The 13689-nt window shown below is 42.1% G+C and overlaps 1 protein-coding gene across 1 annotated transcript in view; it reads left to right on the forward strand.

The window, feature by feature from the left end:
* LOC120054135 (neuron navigator 2-like) overlaps nucleotides 1–13689 on the forward strand; it is a 92924-nt gene that overhangs the window by 5689 nt on the left and 73546 nt on the right. The window contains exons 3-4 of the mRNA XM_039001548.1: nucleotides 2797–2905; nucleotides 6598–6978. Of these exons, the coding sequence (XP_038857476.1) occupies nucleotides 2797–2905; nucleotides 6598–6978 (490 nt within the window). The remainder of the gene's footprint in view (nucleotides 1–2796; nucleotides 2906–6597; nucleotides 6979–13689) is intronic.

Consider the following 13689-nt stretch of genomic DNA (forward strand, 5'->3'; position numbering starts at 1 on the left):
AGAATTATGGTCAGATTTTCCAAATGGAGAGCTTTGTATACGTCTCTGTTTGTGGAATAATGGTGGTCCTGAGTATTTTGTGACATCCTGGTAGAAATCAGGTAAAACAGATTTAAGTTTTCCTGCATTAAAGGATTTTCTTGTTTGCTTATGGCCTTATACAGCTCAATGAGTGCAATCTTAGTGCCAGCATCGATTTCTGGTGATAAATAGACAGCTAACTCTCATTAGCATCAAAGGATCCTGTCCATGGAAACCATTTTTTCAGCCTCGTATTGTTCCCAGGCACAAATGAGGGTCTCTCTTCCCAGCTATACATGTCAGTACTCTATAGCGAGGACTGAATCAAAATGCCACCATGGAGGGCAAAAGCCTCAGTTCCCTGTGGATTCCTTTTAGCCTCTTCGTGATGGATCAGAGATATTGCCTCAAAGTTCACAATGATTTGGCAGGCCCACACAAAGTCTGTCTGAATGCAATTAACAGCACTGTGGAAAAAACGTTCTTGGAAACTCTTAGTTTCTCAGCCAGGATGTAAGTGAGTTTATGTTGGTTGGTACTGTTCATTTGGAGAGCTGCTCTGCTGCCACACAGGAAACAGAAAAATATTGAGATGGAAAAATAAAGAAAAGTGAAACACTGGATTCGTATTGAGCTTTGTATGAATTGCAAGACTTGTTGAGAGAGTGTGGAGAGAGAGGCTTGTTTTGACCCTGGAGTTGACTGGTGAAGTGATGGAGTTTTGTCCTGAGGCAGCCCCAGCCCGGAATCTGTGTCTCTGTGTCTAACATGGCAGCCAGGAGGGAGAGAAAAGGCCAGGGGCTGAATGGGACAGAAAAAGCTCATCTGCATGTTAAAGGCTGTGGATGTCATGGAGTTGCCAAGGCTCCTTACCACACACAAGTAGTGTGTGTGTGTGTGTGTGTGTGTGTGTGTGTGTGTGTGTGTGTGTGTGTGTGTGTGTGTGTGTGTGTGTGTGTGTGTGTGTGTGTGTGTGTGTGTGTGTGTGTGTGTGTGTGTGTGTGTGTGTGTGTGCGTGCGTGTGTGTGCGCGTGTGTGTGTGTGCGTTGTGGATGGCTGGAGAGGCCTTTCTCCAGAAAAACCAGTCGCCACAGGAGGAGTGGGCAACGCTGGAGCAGTTGTCTCAGCGACATCATTCTCTTTCTGTCAATTCGAGGCTGAAGGATTTTCAAGAAAACAAGCGTTTACTTACGTTCTGTTCCGATCCGAATCCTAACGTGTCATGGAGAGGATGTGTCAATACCGGACAGGACTTGTGTCAGAGACTTGGAGCACCTAGTAAGGACTACATGGAGAGAGAAGAAATGCTTCCTCACGGAAACAAGGAGGGTGTTGGTAAGAATGGCAGCAGCAATGACTCCTCACCCAGCAGAGCCAGTGGCAGAGAGGTAGGACACAGCAGAGACCGAACCAGGACCAGGCTGTCCCTGGGCAGTGTTACCCTGGGGGGCTCCAGCCAGCACAGCCACCCCGCCTGTCACATCCCCATCCCCACCAGACCAACCCCAGACAAAACTAGACAACCAGCCATTGAGCTAAACACCTCTGCGGAGACTCGGGAGAGTCCAGGAAGAGAGGGCGCCGAGAGCTGTGACCCTGTGACCCTGAGGCAGACAGCCAGGACGTCAGAGTTCAGAACCAAGCATGTGACCTGGGAGGAGAACTATGTGTCCAGTCGGAGGCAGAGCCGGTTGTACCAGGTGCACCTGCAGCAGACCTGTGTCTGGGACGGCATCGCTCAACTCAACGAGGAGATCCTCCTCACCATGCTGGAGATATATGAGAAACACGAGAGTAAGTGCTTGTGTATGTGTGCATGCGTGTGCCCCCCGCTGCCCTCTGCATGTGGTCTTCAGGGCTGCTTTCCTTTACCGTCCCAGACCTCTCGGACTTAGACGCGGCTTTTTTCATTCGCAGAGCAAAGTTTGTTCATGCTCTCAAAGCATTCAGAGCATGTGACCGTTATTCTGCCGGCAGAACATTCCGTCAGCCCTCACCGTTATGTTTCTCAGTGAAGCTGGCGTGAAACGGGACTTCGTCAAGGGAGGTCAGCTTTAAAACGGGAGAAAAGTTACACAATCCCTCCATCAAAGGGCTGCCTGTAAGGAGTTAGTGGTGTTGTAAAGGGCAGGTTTAGCCCTGTGAATGGCCTCGTTTGTGCTCCCTTCAAGCCCCCCCTGGAATGCCTTGACTGGTAGTGCTGCTCAGCTCTCCAGTCCACGTTTCCATGTCACGGCAGCGTGTGTATGTGTGTGTGTGGGGGGGGCTTCCCCCCCTGCCTCCCCCCTCATGATAGGCAAATACATTTCAATCTGCCCAGCAACACCCTCCACTCACCTACTGCTCATGTTTATTTGGAAAAAGGGTGAATGGGTGAATTAGTTGGCCAAGCTTTTCTTCCCAGCAACTGTTTTGACTGATCGTAAGAACTTTTTCAACGTTTTCTTTCCTCAAAAGCACAGAGAATTCATATGGCGTTTTTGTTGTTGTTGTATGTATATTTTTTCTGGTTTGGGATTTGATTGGCCCTGAAGGAGCTACAGGACGGTATGCAATTTTTAGGACCCTCTTGTTGTGAATGGTCTGTTTCAAGTGTTAATGGATACCTTTGAAGGAAAGATGCAAATTTCTGAGGATTTCTGAGGATGTCCTGAATTTCTGAGGATGTCCTGAATTTCTGAGGATGTCCTGACAAGCCTGTGCCATGTGTGTTGTTTGACGTAGCAGCTGTTTCAGGTAGGCTGTCTCTAACAGACCCACCCCCTCTACTTCTAGGTGAAGACCCTGAGGCCAGGCGCTTGCGGACGGTGAAGAACATTGCCGATCTGAGGCAGAACCTGGAAGAGACCATGTCCAGCCTGAGGGGAACACAGATCAGCCACAGGTAGATCACTGACCTTGCTTCAGCACCATCTGTGCGTGTCACTCATTACTCACCCATTTTATGCGAGTGCGTGTGTGTGTCATTTTTGATGCTCTTATGGATTGAGAGGTTTATTTGAGTGGTTTGGCGTCGCACTTCCCAAACATGATTGCATACTTACTTTGCAAAGTGCTCTCCACAGAGCATTTAATGTTAGGGTCTTCACAAGCTCAGTAATGCATCAGCGATCTATTACCGAGGGCAGAAGAACAGCAGGGTGAAACAAAAACATGACATTCATTTTGATTGATGTGGGAAGGAAGCGTTCAAAATGAGGACCATTATGTGCTGCATGTGAACCATTTGGATTCCATCTTGTCTACATGACAGAGTCTGCCTTAGGGTCTAAAGGCTTTAGCCTGATTGGCAGTTGGACTGGTAGAGCAGATGTTGATCTGGAGGCATCCTCTTTTGTCTCTGGTCTGATGAATCTGATGTGTTGCCCAGTCGCCTCGTCCTGAGCCCAGCCGTGAAATCGGCTCAGAGGGGTTGACTGGACCCCCGTGGTCAGCCAGCACTGGGTTAAAAGCTGCTTTTGTCTCCCAAGTTGATAAAAGGGGAGAATATACATGAAAGCACTCCTGGTGGGCTGATTTACAATGCCAAAAGCATTTCTACACTCTTTAGCATCATATGGGAGGGAAAAGTTCAGTTCAACTAGTAGGATTGTTCAGCCAGGACAAACAGTTTCATAGTATATACATTTGAATGGGGTTTTGATGGGGTTTTGATTGACATGCTCTCTGAACGGCATGTAAATGCAGCTTTTCATGTTGAAGTGGCTCATCTCATGTCTCTCTCGCTCTCTCTCTCTCTCTCTCCACCCCTTACATTTATTGTTTCGTATATTGAACATATTTTATTTTTGCCATTTTGACCAGTCTGATCTTTAGTTTGTCAGAGAGTGAGAGAGGTAACTCCCCAGCTGAAAAAAACAGCATAGACCAGCATTGGTTGGTCCAGCATAGGTGCTGGTGACTAGCCTCATCTGACTAGCCTCAGTGTTTTCGTTGTGTTTTTGTGGTGCCTTTGTTGTGTTTTCGTGGTGACCAGCCTTCGCAGTGTTTTTGCTGCTGAGCAACCTTCGCTGTGTTTTGGACACTTATGCTGGTCACAAGCAAAACCAGCATCAAGTCACATCATTCTGGCTTGCAAAGTGACGTTTAATTCCTATTGGAATCAAGCCAGAGTGGGGATATCCAACAATTTCAAATTTTCTTCACCCATAATATGTTTGCAGAATGACTGCCAGGGTTAGAAAGTATGATAAATGAGACAACCCAAACCATCTAAACTGGAACAACCATTTCAGTATCCGGTGCAATAAGTCGAACTAATAGTTTAGAAACATAAAAAAAAACATGTTATTAATCTTTGCTTACTATAAGATTAATTAATCAATGTACATGCAAAAATACAACAAACAAAAAAGATATTGAAACAAACAATTCTAAAAATCAACTGCAATAGAGAATGCTGGGAAATATGATAATGATGGGCATAGTCAGACCAGCTTGATCAGCTAGACCATGCTGGACCAGCATAGACCAGCATAGACCAGCATGGACCAGCTTTGTAACCAGCATACCACCATCACCAGCATAAGCTTGTATGTGTCCAAAACACAGTGAAGGCTGGTCATGAGTGTCCAAACTAGAGGAAGACCGATTATGATTTTTCAACGCCGATGCCGATACCGATTATTGGAGGACCAAAAAAAGCTGATACCGATTAATTTATATTATACCGATTTTTATATATATTTTTATATATATATTTGTAATAAACGACAATTGCAACAATACTGAATGAACAATGAACCCTTTTATTTTAACTTAATATAATACATAAATAAAATCTATTTAGTCTCAAATAAATAATGAAACATGTTCAATTTGGTTTAAATAATGCAAAAAACGAAGAAAGTAAAAGTGCAATATGTGCCATGTTGTAAAGGGTCGATGTGCAGCAGGTGGGACGGAGTCAGGCGCAGGACACAGAGGATGAGTAATAACGGACTTTTACTCAAGACGACAACAAAATAAATTCCACGCAAGGAAAACAATCCAGCTCACAAAATAGTAGCGACAGCTAAACACAGAACAAACACGCACAAAACCATGTGGGAACCAGAGGGTTAAATAGGGAATAAATCATAATGTAATGGAAACCAGGTGTGTACAATAAAGACAAAACAAATGGAAAATGAAACGTAGATCGGTGGCGGTTAGAAAACCGGTGACGTCGACCTCCGAACGCCCCCAGAACAAGGAGAGGCACCAACTTCGGCGGAAGTCGTGACACATGTAAAAAAGCTAACGTTTAAGTTCCTTGCTCAGAACATGAGAACATATGAAAGCTGGTGGTTCAATATTCCCAGTTCTTCAATATTCCCAGTTAAGACGTTTTAGGTTGTAGTTATAGGAATTATGATGCGTCGACTATTTATCTCTATACCATTTGTATTTCATATACCTTTAACTATTGGATGTTCTTATAGGCACTATAGTATTGCCAGTCTAATCTTGGGAGTTGATAGGCTTGAAGTCATAAACAGTGCTGTGTGTCAAGCATTGCTAAGAGCTGCTTGCAAACGCAGTAAAGTGCTGTTTGAATGAATGCTTACAAGCCTGCTGCTGCCTCCCACCGCTCAGTCAGACTGCTCTATCAAATATCAAATCATAGACTTAATTATAATAAACACACAGAAATACGAGCCTTTGGTCATTAATATAGTCAAATCCGGAAACTATCATTTTGAAAACAAAACGTTTATTTTTCTGTGAAATACGGAACCATTACGTATTTTGTCGAACAGATGGCAACCCTAAGTCTAAATATTGCTGTTACATTGCACAACCTTCAATATTATGTCATAATTATGTAAAATTCTGGCAAATTAATTACGGCCTTTGTTAGGAAGAAACACATTTCGCAATGAGCCAGGTGGCCCAAACTGCTGCATATATAAGTGACACATTTCCCTAGTTAATATTGTCTGCTAACATGCATTTATTTTAACTAAATATGCAGGTTTAAAAAAAATATACTTCTGTGTATTGATTTTAAGAAAGGCATTGATGTTTATGGTTAGGGACATTTGTGCAACGAATGTGCTTTTTTCACGAATGTGCTTTTGTTAAATCATCACCCGTTTGGCGAAGTTAAAGTAGGCTGTGATTCGATGATAAATTAACAGGCACCTCATTGATTATATGCAACGCAGGACAAGCTAGTTAACCTAGTAATATCATCAACCATTAATGATTAATCGGTCGACCTCTAGTTCAAACCCCAGGGAAGGCTGGTCACCAGTGTCCAAAACACAGCGAAGGCTGGTCACCAACAAAACCAGCTAGACAATGCTGGTTAGACCAGCTTGACCAGCTAGACGATGCTGGTCAGACCAGCTTGACCAGCATATTGAAATATATGCTGGGCTATGCTGTTGGTTTCAGCAGGCTCCTGTCCTGACCCACTCACCCCCTGAACAAACCTTTGATTTATTTGAGTGACAGCCCGTTGCCCTGGACAGGGACTTGTTCATGTCTGGCTCCTGACTCACTACAGCCTCTCGCAGCAGGGGTCTGTCTAATTTTGAATCTGGATCTTACCTCCCCCTCCACCATCCTCGCCTCCTTCTCTCTCCCCAGTACCCTGGAGACCACCTTTGACGGCAGCGTCACCACAGAGGTCAGCGGGAGAGGCATGCTCAACCTGTCCCCCCGCCCCAACCCAACGCTGCCCTGGCGACTGGGCCCCTCCAGCCCCCGTCTGCAGGCGGGCGATGCCCCCTCAGTGGGGAATGGGTATGAGGTGGCAACACGGGGCAGTGCCAGTCGCATGGTGAGCCCCGAGAGCGGGCTCTACCTCCGCGGCAGGCAGACACCAGGCCAGGAGAGGAACAGTGTGTGTGAGCTGGACCCGCCAGATAAGATGGAGGAGCTGGAGGGCATCGCCATGGAGACCACGGGGTACATGAGCGACGGTGACGTGCTGGGGAAGAATCTCCGCATGGACAAAGTCTCCAGTGGGTGAGTGCACACGACATCTGTACTTTTGTGTATTCAACTGACGAAAGCAACCTGGGGAAGAGCAATAACCCTGCTATGAATGGACCACCTCTGTGTTCTGCTTTCTTGCCACTAGATGGTAGTGTTTCTGTCTTCTGTCCTTGTGAGTGTGACTGTCCTCTCTGCTAATGTCTCTTAGTTGTCAGTGGTAGCTCAGAGAGAACCCCTGAGTCTGTGGCAGACGACAGATGAGAGATCACTTGAGACATCTTTCGTTTGGAAGATAGCTTGGTAACATGCTGTCTCTTTTGGAAAGCTCTCAAGGGGAAGAGGGTTATGATTTCAAAAAAGAATCTGCCCTTTGTGCGCTAGAGAGAAAGCAGCTCATGGGAAATATTCTTCTTAGCCTTGAGATGACGTGAGAAAGTGAGAGCTCTTATTCATATGCAACATGCACTCCTAGAGAAAGAATGCTGGTCCAACTTCGATTTGAATCCTCTCCTTTACTGGGCCTCAGAGGTACTGTGGTAACAATCTCACACAGTCAACCAGAGGTCTCCACAAAGAGGTAAGTCATGTGACACAGAGCCAAATGCAGGTCAGGATATGTCTGCAGATGATGTGATGACATATTATGCTGTGTGTTTCGTCTCAGTGGAATTGGACCAAATAAGCTGTTTACTTTACCATCATCTCCTTGTCAGGTTGAAACAGGCACAAGATGCTGGAGAACTTGGATGTTGTTCACCACAATCATCCTTATTATCTGATTTTCCTCTAGGACCCGGAGGCAATGGAGAATGTCAGTGGTGACATGGTCCTTGTTCTGCTCTGAAAAGGCTTTATACAAGTTCATTATGAAAGTCTTGGTGATGTGACAGCACTTTGTCAAAGGATAGAACGACCTATCAAAGGGTGCGAGTTCCCATACAAAAAAAATAAAAAATAATTCCATATATTTAACGTCACGTAAAATGTATTTAAAAATACATGTACAGTAGATATATTTGCATCTTTGCTCAAATGCATGTAATCGCTGACAATATTCCAGAAATGCATGTAATCCCTGACAATATTCCAGAAATGCATGTAATCCCTGACAATATTCCAGAAATGCATGTAATCCCTGACAATATTCCAGAAATGCATGGCTATGATGTCTGGTCCACAGGGTGGCCAAAGTGGTTCCTAATTCAGCTTCTTAAATTACTCTTTGGAAGTGATATAATTTGAATTGTGACATAATTTTAACATTCTGTCATAAATAGCACATGTTCAACTTCATAAAAAAACGAATTTCCCATCTCATGAGGTAAAAAAAAGACTATAGTAAGTGCCTCTCTCCAGGTGGCTGGTTAGCGGTGTTATGGTGCATTCGTAACCAAGTGGGAAGTGGGAACATCTGGTAAAAATCAACTTGAACGGCCCTCCAACTGGTAATGACTAGTTAAATCAGCCATGAATCCCCATGTGACAGGGGGAATATAAGCGTGTTGTGTGCAACAGGGAAGGGCAATTGAATGCAAGATTCACAATTTTTTTAAATTATTCACACATTTCTAGCCTGTCTAACTATGGTTAACAGGGTTAACGTGTTATGCTTAGTTTTCACCCCAAAACACCAGAAAATTGCCAAAAAGAGTACTTGCACTAGTAAGTCTTTATTCATATTGAAAATCAGATTTATTGAGCTCTCCATGTGGTGTATATTAAAGGGCAATATATATTTGGCTTTTAAAATTCTATATTGGGACGCAAAAAAAAGTACTCATTTCGTGGAACGACCCAGTACACGTTAAGTTCTGCCCGTTGGACGTTAGTTGCACTTCTCTCATCAAGTTCATTTGTTTATTTGTCATATGCACATGAAAGACATGGAGTCACTACATGACCGATAATGTATTATGTTTGTAGTCATTTTTGTAGTAATTTAAATGCATAAAAATGCATGTTATTACTTTTGGTATGCTTTTGGAATGTGTCTAGTGCAATAAAAACGCATTTTGACTAGGGTTGGGCGGTATGCAGATTTTCATATCATCATACCGTCCTTCTCTCACGGTATTACTGGCTTAGTACACAAGGGGGCGCCAAAAACGCAAAAAAGCCCATTGGGCATCTATTACCAGAATGCGAACAAAATTAGCACAAGTAATAGTGAATTTCCATGGAGGCTGCTACCTAAATATGCTAACTAGCACAAATGAAAATAAACAAATTGTAAAGACAGGCAATCCAACTCATAAAGTAATACATATATAGGTAAGAGCAAATGTTATTTTTGGTGAGTTTGGATAGTTACAAGCGAATGTGAACAAGAGACATTGTGCAAATTAACAAAGTTTTGACTTTGGGGGGGGGGGGGGGGGGGGGAGCAGCCGGCCCTGAACAGAGAGGAGGAAAAACGCAAGGAAATCAAGCTGCAGTGGCAGCTGTAGATAACTCATGCAAAGGGCTTTGACTTCTCAAACACGGCAGAAAGCTAACACACTATGATGCTCCGTGGTCTCATTAATTCAGCCACTTACTTAGATAACTAGCAAGTTAAACCTAGGGGTTGTCCTAACGCAGAATTCTTCATTTTTAACGCAGGAAAAAAAGATAAAACACCATTCTAAAATGCTTCTTATTGTAATTTCTGCTCAGCATCAAACTAATGTTGTGCTTCAGTTGCTCTTTTCCACTCGGATGAGAATTCACAAATGGGCTTTCTATCAAAAGACAGCGCTCTGACTGATGTGTAGCTACCTTTCTCCTGTACTTTTCTCGGTGTAGCCAGACTACTTTTCTCCGGTAAAATGCAAGATTAAATTTAAGCAAAACATGAGGAAATGTAGCTGGTTACATTCCTTCTTTGATAAACATTAGAAATATGTTTTTTTGCAAAAAAAACACCTTGCTTTTTCATTGTAAATGTATTTACTTGTGGGGCTGCCAGCCAAATAGTGTTGCACTTCTGTTGTCATCTGATTACAATGAAGCTATTTCCTGCCGAATGTGTTGCACTAATGTATTTTCTGTGAAGGAAAACTATAGTTGCACGTCTCTTATCACTCTATTGAAGCAAAAAAAACACTGTTGACTTTCAATATAAACCCAGACCCCTGTCAATAAACAGCTGGACTCATCTGCTCCTGCTTTCTCCCATTGTGCAATTTACAAACAAACACGTGACTGGCTCAACTGTTCTGGGGAACTACAGTATGGTAAGCTTCATAATGTAAAATAATGTGACAGATGAAATGAAGAATGCGATCTGCTTTATCTCCAAACATATTGCACAAGTTGACTGCAGGTATTTACTTAAAAAGTAGCTACAAATATAAAAATGTGTTGAAAAACTTCAAAATAATTGTTTCAATGGTACTGAGGGTTTTGAAAAACCAGCCCGAGGCTATTTCCAAATACCCTGGTATACGGTATATACGGTTCACAGCCCAAGCCAAATTTTGACAAAATATATTGTAGCAGGTGTAGCTTATTAGAAGACTTGGAGGCATGGTGTGTTGGGGGCGTGGCTTTGTCGTAGTGCTTTTTGGCCTCCCCATGTGACGGATTGTCATGCCAGTTAATGTGTTATGTTGTGTTCTCTGGTTGAAGGTTAAGTTTGTACACTGCCTGTTCTGCAGGAGCAATGAGACTGACATAAGTGCATGTGATACTGAAGAGGCACCTGAAGGTTCATTTTTAATACAGTCAACAGCTAGTGATGGGAACCTGAGGCTTTCCAAAGGCTTTCACTATAGTGTGCTGAAAAACAGTTCATTACTCTGAGCTTCTTAATCTGTTCACAATGCACATTAGTGACATCTGCTGGTCAGCATTAAATAGCAGCGTTTAATGATCGGATACAAGTCTTTTTTTCTCCACTGTTTTCATCAAAGCGCTGTGGTGCAGCGATAAGTCGTTGGCTTTAGTAGCCTGTAATCAGTTGGAATACACACTGAGTTCATATCATGCTTCCCGTTTTTGCCTTCAAGTTTACCATTTTTCAGAAACTGCATCTATGGCATTATTTAGGATGCTTAAGACAGAAGTTTATACTATACTAAATAAAACAAATTATTTAAACAACAGCGCAGAAACTGTGGTTTCACTTTCTTTCTTTTTTATCGAAATAGTGCGCCTTTAAACAGGATTTGACCTCATACCCTCAGGTCCTTGAATGTTCCATAGTTCCCTACTCTACCTGCTAAGATACCAGTCAGGTGACTCTTTTTGTACAAAATCCTAAATATATTTGTAAGTACGGTCAGTGGTGGAAAAAGTACCCAGTTGTCCTACAGTACTTGAGTAAAAGTAAAGATACTTTAATAGAAAATGACTCAAGTAAAAGTGAAAGTCACCCAGTATACTACTACTTGAGTAAAAGTCTTTAGCTTTAAATATACTTAAGTATCAAAAGTAAATGTAATTGCAAAAATATACTTAAGTAAAAGTATAAATCATTTCACATTCCATATATTAAGCAAACCAGACGGCACAATTATAAATGTTTACTTTTTTTACGTATTACCAGGGGCACACTCCAACACTCAGAAGTAATTTACAAACGAAGCATTTGTGTTTAGTGAGTCCGCCAGATCAGATGCAGTAGGGATGACAGGGGTGTTATTTTGATAAGAGTCTGAATTGGACCATTTTCCTGTCCTGCTAAGGATTCAAAATGTAACGAGTACTTTTGGGTGTCAGGAAAAATGTATGGAGTAAAAAGTACATTATTTTCTTTAGGAATGTAGTGGAGTAAAAGTAAAAGTTGTCAAAAATATAAATAGTAAAGTACAGATATCCCAAAAACTACTCAAGTAGTATTTAAAATAATTTGGACTTAAGAGTCAGTGGGATCTCGCATTTTGCAACACAAACGGTTTGAAAAAGCATGTGAAAATATATTCTAAAATACATTCTTTAATATATTTCAGAATGTATTTTTAAATACACTAAATACATTTTCTGATCCATTTAACATATATTGTGATATACTTTTGACCTATATTTATATATACATTTTAAATGAATGCTGTTATATATTTTGGAATGTATTTAAAATGTATAAATAAATACAATATTTTGCCAATTTTAAATCTATTTAAAAATGTCTTTTGTATTTTTTTTCTGGTTAGGTGAACACATGGGCCTAATACTAACGTGACCTGTAAACTCTACTGGGTTTCACTCTGTTTTGAACCCAGGCCTGACGTGGTCGAGAGTTCAGTGACTTAGTACAAATGAGTGACCTGCTGCAGGCTAACTGTCTCTGCTCAAACCATCCGGTGTTGTTCAGTAACCAGAGTTAATGGATGACCCACTGCAAGCAAGCAGCTCTAAAACCTAAACACTGGCAGATATTCAAGTTATTGATTTTATGCCCTTTGAAGAGGTAGGGACCAACATTAGACCACTTCTATAAACTTGCGCTTTGGCCAGGTGGGTTGTGGGTACCATATACCACTGACCTGCTTGGAAATATATTGCTGTGTACTTGGTTTGCTTGCATTGTATTACTTTTTTTTCTGTCTTAATAACAAAGTGAGCCAGTCAATGAGTCATCTGCTGTGGCGCGTCTCATTGCAAAAGGCGTTTAATTAAAAATCATAACTTATCTTTTGTTTCCCCATGTAGGTGCTGTTTTTTGTTTACAGGAAGGCATAAGGCATACACTCCACTCCCTCCTTTGACAAAGGTTAGGGCTTTTTACCTGTCTGGCTGGTTAGTCAACAACTGGTCTGACTCAGCTTTAATAGCTGCCTACAGTATAGCTCCAGTCACATCAGTCACTGTCAACCTCGAAACACTCAAAAGAGTTCATCCTAGGAAATGTGGCTGCTATTTAGGTCTTTTGCTTATCAGAGGAAATTCTGGCCTTTTGTTCATGCTTGTGCTGCCGGGGCTTGCATGTAATTGGTACTTCCTGATCTTTGAGATGAAAGGTGATATTTAATTTAGGTTGGTGTCTTTCTCTTTCATCACTCACTATGAAGTGTTATTACCTAAAGCCCATAATCAGGTTGGCTTAAACAGTAACTTTTTAGAGAGTAAGGATGCCTTCTATACAGTATGTCTTTTTGTACAAATGATTTTGAGAAGTAATCAAATCATAGTCTCTCTGTTTGCTCAGTTTGAGGGTAATTTCCTGATTCCTAAAATTCTAAAAGTTTGCCTAATTTCAGTTTATTTGACAAAAAAAGCAGTCATTGTGTAGAGAATAATTGTACCATCTACACCGCTTTTAAATATATTTTCCATAACCAAAAATATTGTATTTTCAGCTGTTTGAAGCTGGTGTATAAAACCGAAAGTAAAAGGAAACTTAGGAATGGGCAGCATAGAAATAGCACACATAGAACATATCTACTGCTTCTTAGACTTGCTTTCAATAAGAATGACAGATCTATAACTCACATTTCTATGTGAATTTGGTTGGGTCGCCCAAAAAGTTACCTATTGCAGCCTTAACGAATCATATCCCTCCTCCAGTTAATGGGGGAAGATGCTCAGAGGAAAATCATTCTAATCAGCTACTCCCTGACTCACAGCCCATACCCCCAAGACATTTACCCCGGCCCCTCCTCTTACCCCTACCCCTTCCGCAAACAACACCCCCTCCCCTCCTGTGCTGGGGCTCTCCTGTCCTGTACTGCCATGTCCTTCCCCTCTTCCTCTCACTCTGCCTCCGCCTGAAACACTGAGCTTGTAGCTCCCTGGTCCTTCATCTGCTCCTTTTGTTACCAA

The sequence above is a fragment of the Salvelinus namaycush genome, chromosome 9 (assembly GCF_016432855.1).
Source record: "Salvelinus namaycush isolate Seneca chromosome 9, SaNama_1.0, whole genome shotgun sequence".
NCBI classification, from domain to species: domain Eukaryota; kingdom Metazoa; phylum Chordata; class Actinopteri; order Salmoniformes; family Salmonidae; genus Salvelinus; species Salvelinus namaycush.